General features: G+C 33.6%; 1 protein-coding gene across 3 annotated transcripts in view; it reads left to right on the top strand.

Moving 5' to 3' along the window:
- The window catches only part of LOC115888134 (coronin-7), a 34,253-nt gene extending 19,194 nt beyond the window's left edge, over positions 1 to 15,059 (top strand). For 2 of the 3 annotated variants that reach the window (XM_030907721.1, XM_030907719.1), the window contains 7 exons: positions 248 to 493; positions 3,048 to 3,251; positions 3,490 to 3,704; positions 6,658 to 6,903; positions 10,120 to 10,216; positions 10,320 to 10,465; positions 14,081 to 15,059. In XM_030907721.1, the coding sequence (XP_030763581.1) occupies positions 248 to 493; positions 3,048 to 3,251; positions 3,490 to 3,704; positions 6,658 to 6,903; positions 10,120 to 10,216; positions 10,320 to 10,465; positions 14,081 to 14,173 (1,247 nt within the window). In that variant the 3' untranslated portion in view covers positions 14,174 to 15,059. Of the gene's footprint in view, positions 1 to 247; positions 494 to 3,047; positions 3,252 to 3,489; positions 3,705 to 6,657; positions 6,904 to 10,119; positions 10,217 to 10,319; positions 10,466 to 14,061 lie in introns of all 3 variants that reach the window. The other variant, XM_030907720.1, reaches the window with a different exon arrangement.
- The last annotated feature ends 913 nt before the right edge of the window (positions 15,060 to 15,972 follow it).

The raw sequence follows: 15,972 nt of genomic DNA, 5'->3' as shown, positions 1-15,972 counted from the left end.
AAAATTGTTTTTTGTGACGATGAGCAGACAAGTAAAACCAAAAAGATAAACTCGCGTTTAAACGCGTAATAACTGACCCGGTCAGGAGCTGTGCACGATTTTGGAGGCCATAAGAGGGCGTGCTATGTGCACAAACTACTAACCTAACTAGTGCGCGACTCCGAAAATTGGAACCACGAAAAACAATGCTTTTGATGATAAGTTTATAATCTGTATAATCTGCAATATAACGTTGTTTTCCTTTCAGGTAAGCTGCCTGATGGTGTTATTCCCACACTGGTACACGGCAACTACATAATGGACTTCGCCTGGGATCCGTTTGACACCCACCGCTTGGCGGTAGCTGGCGACGATGGCGTCATCAAACTATGGAAGATACCGGAAAACGGTTTGGCCGAACCTACAAATGAACCGGAAGACCAATTTAACGCACATCCGGAGAAAATCTACTTTGTTAAGTTTCATCCGACAGCCAAAGATATTTTAGCATCAGGTAGGTCCAAAACATTGAATAAAAAAACTAAGGAAGGAGCCACATACTGTTTTTATATTCGTATATTGTACAGGTTGTTTCAAAAAACAGGTGCCATCTCTCGTGGGGAGATTCCTCACATAAAAATAAGATTTATTTTTCGTATCAACGATTCTGCTTTGTTTCGTAGCTACAGGGGGTTAAAGTTCTTTTTTTTTCTTGTTAGCATGATTGCCGATCTTAATTAGATAAACGCAATTTTTTATTATCAAAGTAACTTATTAGAGAACGTTTAGCAATTTTATTAATATCATTAAAATTAGACTACGATTTTACGGCGAAACAACTTCAACTACTTCAAATAATAAAGGCATTTTGAAAAAGCAATTAAAAGATATAAAAAAAAACGCTGACTATCAAAATGTTGATCTAATAACAATTTGACGTTTATATCTTCGATTTGAAAGAAGATATCAAGATGCGGTTTTCTCTGACTTTTTAAGCTTTTACTACTCTTTGCTCTTCTTCTTTATGTACCGTCTCCATATCGGAGGTTGGCTATCATCATTGCTATTTTGACCTTGGAAGCTGCGGCCCTAAATAGGTCAGATAACGTGACATTAACCCTTAACTGGTCCGGTAATAGATATGTATCATAAACGGTCCGGCGTAGTCTGTGGGACTACGCCTTCTAAAAAGTGAAAAAAAACACACAAAAACTAAAAAATAACAAATTTTTATTTTATTATATATGATATGTATTATTGAACTAATATAGACAAAAATGGGTTCAATTAATATAAACTTTAAGAAAATATAGTACAAAATAAAATAACATACATATAAATTTGAAAAAAAAATTAGATTTTTACTAAGCTCTAAAAAATAAAACCAAATTACTAACAGTCATTACAATATAGAAATATGTTTTTAGTACTATATATAAAAAAATAAGCTATAAAACTGAAATTAAAGAAAAGGTTTTTAGTTACAGCATATGGCAAAGTTCATTGTTTTCCTGAACATGTTTTACAAAATGAATTCGTACATTCTAGGCATTAAAAATAATTAAACTAGGACATAACATTGTCTTTAACTAGGATAAGAACTCTGGGATAAGAATATCTCCGTGGGAGTGTTCTGGTTGTACAGGAATTGCAAGTATTCTACCAATTGTAAAGTATATTTCTCTTGGAATATTTGACATGGTCAAACGCATTTGTCTGGCAGATTGTCATATTGTCACTGTCACAGTCCTCATCATATCATTTTAATAGAGTTTCTTCATAACTAGAGTCTCGTAAACGCACTCTTTTCGAAGGCCTGGCCATATTTTACAAAAGTTTATCAAACACAAAATCTTACGCAAACGGTCCGGCGTCGTCTGAGAGACTACAGCTTAAGTAACTTCTGCTAAAACTAATCCAGTTTGGGCATACATATGGCTATCAGTAGTTGACCGAGAGGGGGAGGATTAGCTGGAACGCCAATTGTGTGGGCGGTCCCAGTAACTAATGAGAATGAGTTAATTATTTGGCGTAGTCTGTCAGACGACGCCGGTCCAGTTAAGGGTTAAACCATTTTCGCAGGTTTCTGAGCCAGGATATTCTTCTCCTTCCAACAGATCTTTTTCCTACAATTTTTCCCTGGATTATGAGTTGCAAAATCTTATACCTTGGACCTCTCATGATATGGCCGAGATATTGCAATTTTCTTTATTCACTTCCTTGCAGATCTCTACGCCCTTCCTCATTCTTCTCAGAACCTCCACGTTGGTGACATGTTCTGTCCATGGTATTCTCAACATCCTACGGTATGTCCACATCTCGAAGGCCTCCAGTTTCCGCTCGCAAAGCTCGTTGAGGGTCCAAGCTTCCATACCATACAAAAGGACTAGGAATATATAACATTTGATACGAGTTCTCAGATCTAGGCTCAAATCGCGGCTACAGAGCAGCTTCATTTCATAATCTTGAGCTCCTCGCCTTCCGCGTACAGATGTTCATCGGGCACTCCAGTTTTAGTGACAATCATGTATTTGGTCTGAGTGTCAGACCATATTCTCGACTAGTTGTGATGACGTTATTTAACATATTCTGGAGGTCTTGCATGTTTTCAGCGAGAAGGACTGTATCGTCCGCGTAGCGCAAATTGTTCAGTGGTATGCCGTTAACTAGTATTCCACCATCCATACTCTTTACTATCAGCTAAAATTACATATAATATCGTATTTATTTTTTTAAAATGCGCTGTTAAATTGTACGAAAGCGCCCCCTAGCGTCTACGTTCAAAACTTTATTATTATTAGTTTTATGGTATAGAGTTAGAAACGCTCTTTTAAACGAGCCCTCGTTTATTGGATTCTGATCATCCAGTCCGGAATTATTAATATTTAAATAAAGACAGATCTAACGTTCCCCCACCACTTTATTTTAGCAGATAAGGGAAAATTGTTCTAACAAAAAAAATCCAAAATTTACTAAAGATTATGAAGCTATTATTTATAAGTACCCACTATCTAGGCAAAATTCGTTATGTTATTTAAACTGTTATTAAAATATGCCTTAATTTTCAGGTTCTTATGATATGACAATAAGGATTTGGGATTTGTCCGCATCGGCACCAGAAAGTCCGAAGATTGTTCTGGAAGGACATACAGACCAAATATTCAGTTTCTGTTGGTCACCTGCGGGTGACCAGTGCGCCACTGTCTGCAAAGATGGTAAAATAAGAGTGTACAATCCCAGGAAGAATATTCAACCCAGTAAAGAAGGCAAAGGTAAGTTTTTATATATTTTTGCCTTAATTTTAATTAAGAAAATCACTAAAACTAATCTACAGGGTGTTCCATTAAAAAAAAAACAAGAAAAATAACTTAAAAATTTAGTAAGTTTGGAATTGAATTTGAAGACGTGTACAAATTACGATTATGACATTAAAAGTAGAAGTAGTTTAGAAAAGCCCTGTAGAAAAAGTTTAATTCATTGAATATATCTCTAAAACAAGTTTTTTTAAAGGGCCTGAAGGCAATCGCGGAGCTCGTATAGTATGGGCCCTCGATGGAAGATACATAGTAACGATGGGTTTCGATAAAGTATCCGAAAGACAAATCACCATCTACAAATCCAACGATCTGAGTACTCCATTAAACACAGTAGGACTTGACGTATCTCCTGCTATCCTGATACCCTTTTACGACGAAGACAGCTCAACGTTATTTGTCACCGGCAAAGTACTAAGTCACACTATACCGTGCGTTGCATCGTCTACCTGAACATAGGAAATCCTACGTAAATTTTAAAAATGACGAATAAGTTTTGTCAGGACCGAATTATTTTTCAATGTTTCCGAAAAAAAAGTGTTTGTTTTATAACTCCAACAGGAATTGGCAGGAGTATGGAGTGTAAAGATGAGGAGAAACATCTCTTACGAGACTTTATTTAAAAAAGAGGTCCCAAAAATGGGAAGAATAAGTGAATAATAAGAAAGAATAACCAAATGACCACAGTGGAGCTAATGACGCATAAATCTAAAAAATGAAAAGTAACCATAGATAAGAGAATAAAAGCATAGTAGAAGGAAAAGAGTAATTGCAATCTCCCAGATATTTTCTGCCAGTTTTTACAATCTGTCGAATATCGGCAGATCACAGAGCGTTTCAGTTGAGTTTCGTCCGTCGACCTGCGAGGTTCGAGCGTTGCGTCCCAGCACAGAGACGGATTGACAAAAAATGAGTGCCTTACTGTGTGCTGCTATTGGTTGTAGTAATAATTTAAAAGCTTGTTCTTTGAGTTTTTTCGAGAGTCATTTGTGATCATTGTTGATATTATTTTCATTGAAACCTCAATTTTTTTATCGATTTGACAACCATCCCTTGCCTTAAGCTGCCTGGAGGACACTACCCACTAAACGTAACCCCCTCGCTCCTGCCACGTCTACCTGGACCCGCTGGACGCATCTCCTCAAGTAGACGCCGGACTGTTCCTTTTTTTTTCATTACCCCTGCTCTTCGCTGTATTTTGCCTCTAGTATATTTTGGGCCAGTTTTTAGATGGCTTCAAAGTTTTCTCTTCTTTCTGTTACCGATTTTAAGAAGGTATCTGCGGAGATGTTGCCACCAATCGTCATGCGTGCCTCACATCTTTCCTGTTCCCATCTTGGACAAGCAAACATTGTGTGTTCTGGAGTATCATTGGGTTCAGCACAGTATCGGCATTCCGCGACTTCCCTCTTTCCAATTTTACACAGGTAACTCCTAAAATTTCCCTGGCCACTCAATATTTGAGTAAGATAGATGTTTACCTCTCCATGCTTTCTTTTAATCCACATATTTATATTTGGGATGAGCTTATATGTCCATCTTCCTTTTTGTGATACTTCCCATTCTGCCTGCCACTGCTGCACTGTACGGTTTCTCTCCATCTCTCTGCTTGCTCTGGTTTGTACTTCACCCTTGAGAAAGAGTCGTTCTCTTTCTCTTGAGAGAAGATGCAAGGGCACCAGACCCGTTATCACCAAGGCTGCTTCAGTTGAAGTTGGTCCGATACGCCGAGCAGACCCTCAAAGCCATGACTCTCTGTGCACCTTCAAGTCTTTTTTTATTTACGTGCATATTCGATGCTTCGTTCCACACAGGTGCTCCATACATAATAATATTCTGGCACGCATATGCTAACACTCTTCTCTTTGCTGGTGTTGGGCCCCGAACGTTTGGCAGTATTGCGGACAACGCTTTAGCAGTTCGTTGTGATTTCAGACACACCTCCTTGATGTGCAGGCCCATCGTGAGTGCACGGTCTATGTGGAATCCAATCCCTTGCTTGCTGTTTAACGAACTGCACCATTATTGAACAAAAATTTGCTAGTACCAAAAAAAAACTGGAAATCCCGGTTCCTTAGAGACATGGTACAAATTACTGGTTAATGTTTATTAGCAGTTATTGAAGTTTAAATATGTTATTTTATTATTTAGTACAACGTGTTGTTCAATGTATTAGTTATCCAATGAAAATCACCTAACCAATATACGAGTATTACTACAAAACAAACACATTAATGTTAAAATTAAACTTGTTTTAAATTAAAATAAAGTTGTAGAAAATCTTTAAAATAGATAATATAAAAATATGTTATATATTTTTTCCGCATTTCTTCTCATTAGAAGATTTTCAGACACAGAAGAATTGTCACTTACACGAAATGTGATATTCTATTTTCAAGCAAATTTTTACTCGATGATCAATTTTTTTTATTTTATTTTATTGTAGACTCATACTCATATTTTCCTAAATACATCTCTATGAAACTATGGTGAGTGCAACTACTATACTTTGCCTAGTTATAGACTGTATACAGCTACGTCAGTGGTCACGGGACGCGAGAACAAGGTCATATAAAGTGGCAGAAAAAGAACAAAGGATTTGACAAGGAGTAAAGCTACTAGTTTCCTTATACTATGATAAAAGTAACATAACCAAACATTACCCAAAAAAGCTTTGTTTTTATTTTTTAGAATATAAAATAATTATTTTTTATATATTAGAGGCCCACTCTATTGCTGCCGAATAAAAATCGATAAATCGTGACATGAAAATAAAATTTGTATTTTTTTGAAACCCGCGCCTTCGTGTCGAATATTTATCTCTTGAATCATTTCCTCGAGGGGTGTCTCACTCGGGTAAAAAATGTACACGTACTGCCAAAATATCCTTCCACTTTTAAGCGACTGCCAGAGACTTTGAAGAAGACTGCCTATGACTGCCATGTAATTATTATAGGCGACTGCCATAAGACTGCCAATGACTGCCAGCAACTGCCAAGAAAATGTACATGTAATTCCAATAGTGAGACACCCCTCGCATTTCCTGTTCTAAAAATTTTTGGCGCATATTTTAAATTTTATGTTTTTGCTACAGCAGCGCCATCTTTAGTCTTCCCTTTTTATGACATTTTTTAATGCACGAAGATATTTCTCCTTTTCTCTACACTCCATACGCAAAAGCTAGTGAAAATTAAAAATGTCCTTCATTTTAAGGGGTTCTTTAAAACGTTTCAAATATTTTTTCTTTGTAAAATAAAATGGAGAAGACTTTAAAACATTTATATGGGATATCCTATGTTCAGGTCGGCGATGTAACAGACTGTATAATATTTCTACGGAATTTTATATGGAGTTTGGTTTCTAGGGCGACTCGACCATCTACGCGTTCGAAATAACCGACGAACATCCTTATATCTGTCCTTTGAGCCATCACAGATGCAACTCGCTACATCAGGGACTGTCATTTCTACCCAAAAACACTTGCGAGGTACAGAATGTTGAATTCGCCAAAGCGTACAGACTGACAAACAATTCCATCGAACCTTTGAGCTTTACAGTGCCTAGGATAAAGACGGAACTGTTTCAAGATGATCTGTTTCCACCAACAAGGGTAACAATTGGAATATTTAATTATTATTGTTTTATTATAGGCTTAGTGCGACTACTCGAAAAATTTGTTATAATATTATTCGAAAAGTATTAGTAGGTACAATTTGTCAAAATTCTGAAAAATAGATTTTTTGCAATAACTAAAGAATACAAGGACATGTAACACCCGAGACCAAATTGTTACCATGGCTCCAAACAGTGCCGTGGCTATATATTTTTCTTAACTTAGCTGCTTGAAGGGATATTTATATTTTTGATAAATGTTTAGACTACGCCTATGGGGTAGGCGGTGGTATCATACTAATTAATTATAAAAAGAACGTATTAAAATAACAAAAGGTACAAAACTAGTATGGACGATTAGCACATATCAAGTAGTACATATATTATCAGAAAAATGATTACCAAATGGGCTCTTTCACAAAAAAAATACCCAATTCAAGGACAAAATCTGAAATAGAAGACTATTTTCAGTATATTTAACCAAAAAAAAATAGTTCCATAACATTGAATAATTTTTTATAGGCCCTCAGAATTGCTTTAATTTGGAATAATTTTAAAGTGCCAATTGATGACGTATGAAAAATACGCCCAATCATATTGCAGAACAGTGCTCGTGCGCCAGCCAACAACTGGCAACATTGCGATTTGATTTGACGTGCATGTTGATTAATAAATTTGAGGTTAAATTTTTTGTTTACTCCTTTGTTTTGAAAGGTTGTAATCCGTTTGTGAAAGCTTGTAATCAAATTTTAAGATTTAAATTGTTATTTTTTGATAATTTGTTCCATCATGGCCGTACCAGAACCTGGATTCGAAAAGGCCATCTGATTTACAACCTTACGCAGGTGTTGTCGCTTTTCAACATGCCAGTTGTGACGTATTAAAAATAAAGTGCGGATTTTTATTCTGGCCTTTTTTTTTAATTTATTTTCTTAAGAACGACTTCAAGTTTTTCGAAAGTGAGATAGCAGAAAATTCTAAAATTAATTGCTTTATGCTTGTGTAGCCGAAATAAATATATATTATATTTCAGAAATCTGCCTAAGGCTTAGCCCAATCCTGTCGTGTTAAGCCACGCCCAAAATTCCAAACACACGTGCTTTGATTAAGGCTTGATTAAAGTTTGCAGAGCTTCAACATTTGCCATAAAATAGCGATCAATTTGTTACAAAACTCTATAAATTATATATTACTGTAATCACAAAACTTCAATCTATTTCCGTATTGTAACGGAATTTTAAATTATACCTGTATTTTCGAGAAAATTTAGTCCAAATATAAGGACTATTTTGTTAATGTTTAACCATCAAAATCTTAAAAATAAAGAAGTTGTCTAAAATTTTCTACAGTACGGATACAGTATAATCGTTTATCTTTAATTTCCTTCTTCATTTGTGTAAAAATACCTAGCTAGTTTTACAAACGTTAAATGCCGAACGCTTATTTTGAAACTTTTTCAAACTAGTGAAATGGACTCCTAAATATTATAACATAGCCACAATTTAAATACTATTATTTTAATGCGATCAAAACGAACAGTAACTAGGATGGCGTGAAATAAAAGCATAGATAAATGAAACAAGTTTAGATTGGAAAGTGCCCATAAGGACAATGTAAACACTATTTGGCGCTATTCTTGCAACGGTCGCGACCCAAAACTTTTGAAAATTTCGAAGCGGTTCGGCTTTTTCCGGAATTATATCGCCAAATATTGTTTATTCCTTTGAATAAGAAGACTAAGGAAGGAGCATATCAAAAATCTTAGGTACACCGCGATGGGCCTCAAATATGGCCGACTTAAATTCCGGTTTATCAGTGTCGTTCTAATTTTATTTAAAAAATGTAAAACTATGATGTAGGGTAGACGTGGGGTAGACCCAATAATTTGTTGTTTTATTTTACGTTGTGAATAAATGCTGGTAGTTATTAAAATTGTTATAAAAATATAAAATTCTAATAAAAATAGATAAGTTATAATAATTATTTATTAACACAAACATCCGATACACTACTGAACCAGGTAAGTCAAATTGACATATCTAAATTCATTCACATCTAATCTTTGACAAGTAGTAAATAAAAGCAAAAATGCAAGAAAAAATATATAATTATTAGTTAATTTAAGTGAATTTCATAAATGATCGGTTTACTACACGTATGTATATTATATAGTCACTTACTAGCGAAAAGTTGTTCCATTATTTCACTCGATTTTTGACCAAGATCTACCGCACGCTACACAACCAACTATTTTACAGTCTTTTTCGATAAATCGCAATAGTGTCACTGTTAATTTAAGTTCTGCCACAATTTCCATCCAGATTTACTACCTTTATACAACTATCAGTAATAGAATAAATAATGAATAACATAAAATAAGCTCCGTAAAGACTGACAAATCCACAAAATTTCAAATCAAATTCAAATGTGTCAAATGAATCGTCATACAGAACTGTCAAGGATCCCCACCCTAGAGTGCTTTTATGGCGCTTTTTCCGCCCACCATGCATGAATACATGGATAGCATTATGCTCCTTCCTTAGTCTTCTTATTCAAAGGTTTATTCAAATTTATTATTATTTTCTTTTAATTTTATAAATAAAATACAGTGTGTTGCATACAAGAAACTATATTTTATATAAGGACATGTATGAAATACCTCTAAAACATTGGAAACCGACGTTATGTCACGATCCACGATGGTTTTTGCAGTTCACAGCACAGCTTTTTAAGTTTTTAATGCACAATTATCACCGGTTTGAGTAAATAAAACTTGAATTAAACTCAAAGATAGCAATAATTACTTTGAAAATCGACGCTATAAAGACTTTTCGGAATTTCTTTAACGAGAGCGGTTTAGATTTTGAAAGACTTTATGATTTTTTTGAAGAAATACCTAGCCAATTTTACATAAAACATTAAATGCCGAACGCTTATTTTGATACTTTTTCGAACTGGTGAAATGGACTCCTAAATATTATAACATAGCCACGATTTAAATACTATTTAATGCGATCAACATAAACAGTAACTGGGATGGCGTAAAATAAAAGTTAGTCGGACAGTTCTGATGTCTGCCGTATCGAGCGCTGCTGTCGAAATTTTAATAGCGATTGAAATGCACCAAGCCTATAATTTTATCGTATGGGACATTTAACCTACTACATTGTTTCTAATGGATGGGGTGGCTATTTAAATGAGTTTGTGCTTGTAGATAACATGGAAACCATCCTCAACTAGCGCAGAATGGTTTAGTGGCAAAGACAAAGGTCCTGAGAGGTTAAATTTGAAGCCTGAAGGAATGGAATCTCGTAAGTTATGAATACACAAAACAGCTTTTTAAGAACTTAATTGCACACTAAAATTTTTAATACAGTTTACTCTCTATGTTTGACGAGATAAGTTATTTTTTAGTTACCGAAAATCAGCCACAGCCGAACCAGGAGAACAGAACGATAAATAAATCGGCGTCTAGTCCGTTTATTGGAGCGTCAAAACCGTTCAATAGACTGGGATGGAACGCAGACATGAGCGGGGAAACCAAAGCCAAACAAGTTGAGGTAAGAAATTAGAATTAGAACAGTTAGTGGCTTGAATATGTAACTTGAATCTCAACCAAATTTAGTCGTCTGAAACTGAGATAATAATATATCCCTTATGCATCGTTAAAGTTTATGTTCTACTGTCTAAATCAAAGACATCTATCTTAAAGGAGATGAAACTATTTACATTTTAATCCCGATCAAACATTGTTTTCAACAGAAAGCGATGATGACACATTTCTGCGGTTTGCGTTAGATCTACGACTTGTGTTTGAAAACGAAGTATGTTTAAAGTAGTAGTGGGAACTATCGAATGAATACTATCGAAACATTCGATAGTTGCAATTCATTCAAATAATTCGATAGTTGGTAAGAAAACATTCATCGAAAACTATGCGAATAAAAATTATCGAATAGATGCGTCATCTGCCTTGAAATATTGTATTCTAGTAATTCGGTAGCAAAAACCATTCATTTATAAAATTCATTCATTTACAAAATTAATTTATTCGTCAAGATCGATTATAATAAAATATAAACTGGATTTTAGTTGTCGTTCGACGACGTAGGTTTCTTTCCTAGAAACGCGACAACGATCGATGGCAATGCTATGAAAGAAGCCGGCATCTTTGATTTTTTGCGGAGTCAGATAAAGATAAGGACACATTATTTTTTTATTGAGGTGCTAGTATTTGCACAGAAAATACATTATGAAGGGCGCTGTTGCCAAATATTGGTATTAGTATTAGTTGATATTAGCAAAGAATATTATTGTTTGGCATTAGTTATAGTTAGGGATAGTATGTCTATATATATTTTGCATTTTTTTAATTAATATTCTGTTGTTACACTGCAATAATATTTGTTATTTTGGATGTAGGAAAATTATTTTTAATGTTTTTAAGCAAAGACTGGTTTAGTAAATAATAATAACAGTAATAATTTGTTATACCTATTAACAACAAAATTTAAAATCATTTAATATAAACATTTTTCTTAAGTAGTACAAAATATAAACAACAAATTAGTAGTCAAAATTAATTATATGGGATCCTATTTAAAAATAATATACCTAGTCTCTAAATTTTTTGGCAACGTTGGTTTATTAAATAATACTAATTACAGAACTAATTTGTTATATAAACATTTATTAATTTTCTAAGCATGCAGTGTAATGGAAGGAAAATATAAATAAAAAATTAGAAATCAAAATTATTTATATTACTATTTAAAAATAACATTTACTTTTACTGGCATTTACTTTAAAAAATAAATGAAATATTTCTTCGCAAAAAACTACATGTAAGAGAATTAGCATAAACAAAATAAAAACATCGTTAACTTTTTTTTTTAAATTGGCACGTGTAAAACTTTCAATTTAATTTTCTCACCCCAAAGTTTGAGTTCGATAACCACATTTACTTAACCACATTACTTAAATATGATTATTAAGTTCAACTTCTTCTTCTTCTTCTTCCTCTTTCTCAGCCTGGTTCCATCCAGTGTTGGATATAGGCCTCTTCTAGGTTTTTCCATGCTTCGCGATCTCTAGCCAATCTTATCCATTGTCTTCCCGCCACTGCCCTGACGTCATCGACCCATCTCTTTTTTGGTCGGCCCATACTCCTGGTTGTTTCCCTAGGTCTCCATAGGATTACTTTTTGGGGCCATCGGTCTGAATCCTGTCTTGCCACATGTCCTATCCATTGCCACTTCAGACTTGCCACTCTTTTAACGACATCTATTAATTTTGTTTTTTGACGTATGTGGGTATTCCGTATTTTTTTCTCTAATATTGACTCCCAACATGATTCTTTCCATGGCTCTTTGTGCTACTCGTATTTGTTCTGCTGTTTTTCGAGTAATTGACATAGTCTCTAAGCCATACGTAAGCACAGGTAGAATGCAGCTGTCGTAAGCTTTTTTCTTTAGGTTCATGGGCACCTTTTTATCCTTGAAAATATTGCTCATATTTCCAAATGCTACCCATGCCAAATGGATCCTGCGTTTGATCTCCGTATTTTGGTTTTCCTTGCCCAGCTTGATTTTATGACCTAAATATATATATAATGGTCTACGTTTTCAATAATAACGTTGTCAACGGTAATGTTATGGATATTGTTGCTCATTATCTTGGTCTTTTTCAAATTCATTTTAAAGCCAATTTTCTGGGATTGGTCATTTAGCTCATTTAGCATGGTGTTTAGTTCTTGAATGTCGGTGCTCAGCAAGACAATATCGTCTGCGAACCTCAGATGGCTAAGGTGTACCCCATCGATGTTTAGACCTCTATTTTCCCATTCTAATTTCTTGAAGACATTTTCCAGTGCCAGTGTAAATAACTTGGGAGAGATGGTATCTCCTTGTCTCACGCCCTTGCCGAGTAGTATTTTTTCTGTTTTGAGGTCATCATCTAATTTAACTTGGAAGGTTGCACTATCATAGATATTTTTAATAATGGAATAATATCTGGAATCAATTCTCGCGTCCTCCATTGCAGCTAGAAATGACCAGGTTTCGATGCTGTCAAAGGCTTTTTGGTAGTCTACAAAGGCCAAATGTAGAGGTATATTGTATTCTGTTGTTTTTTCAATGACTGTTTTAATTGTTTGTAGATGATCGATGGTACTAAAACCTTTTCGAAAGCCTGCCTGTTCTATTGGCTGATAGGAATCTAGTTTCGTAGACAGTCGGTTGTTGATAATCCTAGTGAAGAGCTTGTATAGATGCGAGAGAAGGCTTATTGGTCTATAATTCTCTATATTTGTAAAATCTCCTTTTTTGTATAATAGCACAACTTCTGCGTTTTTCCATGCGTCCGGGATTCTACCCTCCATCAGACATTTATTTAACAATACTTCCACGGCATCCACTAATGGTTTTCCGCCCATCTTCAGCATTTCAGGTGTAATACGATCTTCTCCTGGGCTTTTGCCATTTTTTATTTGTTGATTAAGTTCAACTAATTCATATTATTAAAACATCTAAAATACAAATATGTATTTTTAAAATTAATTGTAAGTTCATTTCAAAATTACTACTTCTCAAAATTTCCCATTAAAAAAATAGACCATATACCATATAAAATTAAATAATTGAAGGATCGGGCTAGATTTTCGGAAAAATTTTGACCACCTGCACACGCACACAATCGTCAATTAAAGAAACTACTATTTTAGTATTTTAAATATTTTAATAAACGCAAAAATTTCACAGTATTTACAAGGCGAAGTTATAAAAATTTGGAAGAACTAATAATGCACTGACGCACACAAAAATCAAACGAATACTAAATTTCATTTATCAAAAGCATTCGATAGTCGTGGCTCAACGATAACCATTTAGTCGCACGGCGAGGTTGTCACATATTTATGCTTTGGTATACAAATGAATGAATGATTTTATTCGAATAAAACCATTCGATAGTTGAAATCATTCATTCAGTAACCATTCGATAGTGCCCATCGCTAATATTTATGCCCTTATCTCCTTTTAATTTATATAAAAGTGTTAAAAGTATTGTAAACAAATAGAGTGCTGTGTCTTCCCTTTAGTTAGATGTCTTTGAATGAACGAGTTACAATAGTTTAGACATTCCATATTGGTTCTTTCAGTGAATAATGCATATTACAGATCCAGAAGGCTATGAGTACTAGGCTGGAAGTCAACTTAAAACTTGAACAAGACGAGATGGAAGGAGTAGACGAAAAAGAATGGAACGATTAAAAACCTTCATTGATCTTTTCAATTTTTACATATTTATTTCACTATTTTGTGTGATGTTTGGTACCTCCAAGGTACTCAATCACTCTATGCTTTTAACTTTGAAAAAGAAACTTTAAAATAAGGATAGGCTTCTGGAGCCCCTTCAGTTTTCCTAATATTTAAATATTAATTATTTATTCGTTTTTTTTTTAAATATTTTTGTTGTAGGTAATTTTATCTAAAAATAACACTATAAAATCAAATTTTAAGGTTACGTTTTTAAATATTAAGAGAATCTGATAGAGGCGTTATAATATAAATAAGCGTCATATATGTAGATAAAAACATAAACCAGCTTTATCTTTTTTAATTTTATAACTTTATATACCGGAAACTTGATGTGATGGTTGATTAACAAGAAATATCTTTATTAACCATCTCTAGTGTGCAATTCTGGCAATTTTTCGTGTTTTAAACACATATTTTCGTTTCAAAAAGAAAAAAAAACTACAGTGTATTCATCAAAGGCACGGCAATAATGTTTATAATATAATAGAGAAAATATCTCTAATGATTTATTATCTCTGAGAATAGTGCAGTTGCGACAGTACTGAATCTGAATTCATAGTAAAAATCATAATTTTGTGTCAATAAGTTCACAAAATAAATGGGAGATATTTTTATTATTGAGTTATCTGGAAAAAATTTATATACAATTTCTTCAGCATATCCAATAACTAATAAACATGACATATGTCACGCGAGAAAACATGATCATGGATGCAAATTACAGAAATATTGTATACATATCCTAGATCATATATACAGGGTGTCCCACTTAAGATGGATACAAGCCAATATCTTGGTTGTTTGTTGAGCGATTTTTTTCATTTTTGGCAGGAGGCTGTATGGCTATAAGACGTACATTTTGCCCAGGGTAAGAAATGCGATACCTCATAGACGTACGTTTTAATGGGGTTTGATATTTTTCGAGTCAAGAGTAAACTACCTTTAGGACAGTATTTATTTCAAATCTGATAAATTATATTGAATCCTCCTTATCCAAGATACCTAAGTTCTAATTTTGATAAATATTGATACAGGGTGTGTTATTAAAATAAGACATTTTTATTTTTATTATTTTTTTAAATACTTACGACGCCACTGGATAAACAACTGGTTTATTATCAATAACCAATTATAGCCAATTATCAATTAATAATCGATTTAAGTTTTCAGATAGCTTCCATAATAATTAAGATACGATACAAAAAAACTAAATATTTTCAATTTATTTTGTTTACTTTAAAAAATAGTTTTTTAAGTTAGCTAATACAAATGAATAAAATGAGTTACAAAATAATTTAAAACCCCAGTTTGCAATGGAATCTGAAATATGATTTTTATTCGTTTTATTGAGAAATATTTTAAAAAATCCAAATTGTTATTTAAAACAATCACTATTAACTTTGAAAAATATGCTCTAAACAAAGATTTATAAAACTATAACGAACTAAAAGTCAACATCTTCGACCAAACTTAAATCGATTATTAATTGATAATTGGATATAATTGGTTATTGATAATAAACCAGTTGTTTATCCAGTGGCGTCGTAAATATTTAAAAAAACAATAAAAATAAAAATATCTTATTTTAATGTCACACCCTGTATCAATATTTATAAAAATTAGAACTTAAGTATCTTAGGTAAGGAGTATTCAATATAATTTATCAGATTTGAAATAAATACTGTCCTAAGGGTAGTTTACTCTTGACTCGAGAAATATCAAACACCATTAAAACGTACGTCTATGAGGTA

This window comes from Sitophilus oryzae, unplaced genomic scaffold (assembly GCF_002938485.1).
Source record: "Sitophilus oryzae breed Bouriz unplaced genomic scaffold, Soryzae_2.0 scaffold_684_pilon_pilon, whole genome shotgun sequence".
Classification (NCBI taxonomy): domain Eukaryota; kingdom Metazoa; phylum Arthropoda; class Insecta; order Coleoptera; family Curculionidae; genus Sitophilus; species Sitophilus oryzae.
Note: the sequence above shows the minus strand (reverse complement) of the source record. Positions and strands in the feature narration are given on the sequence as shown.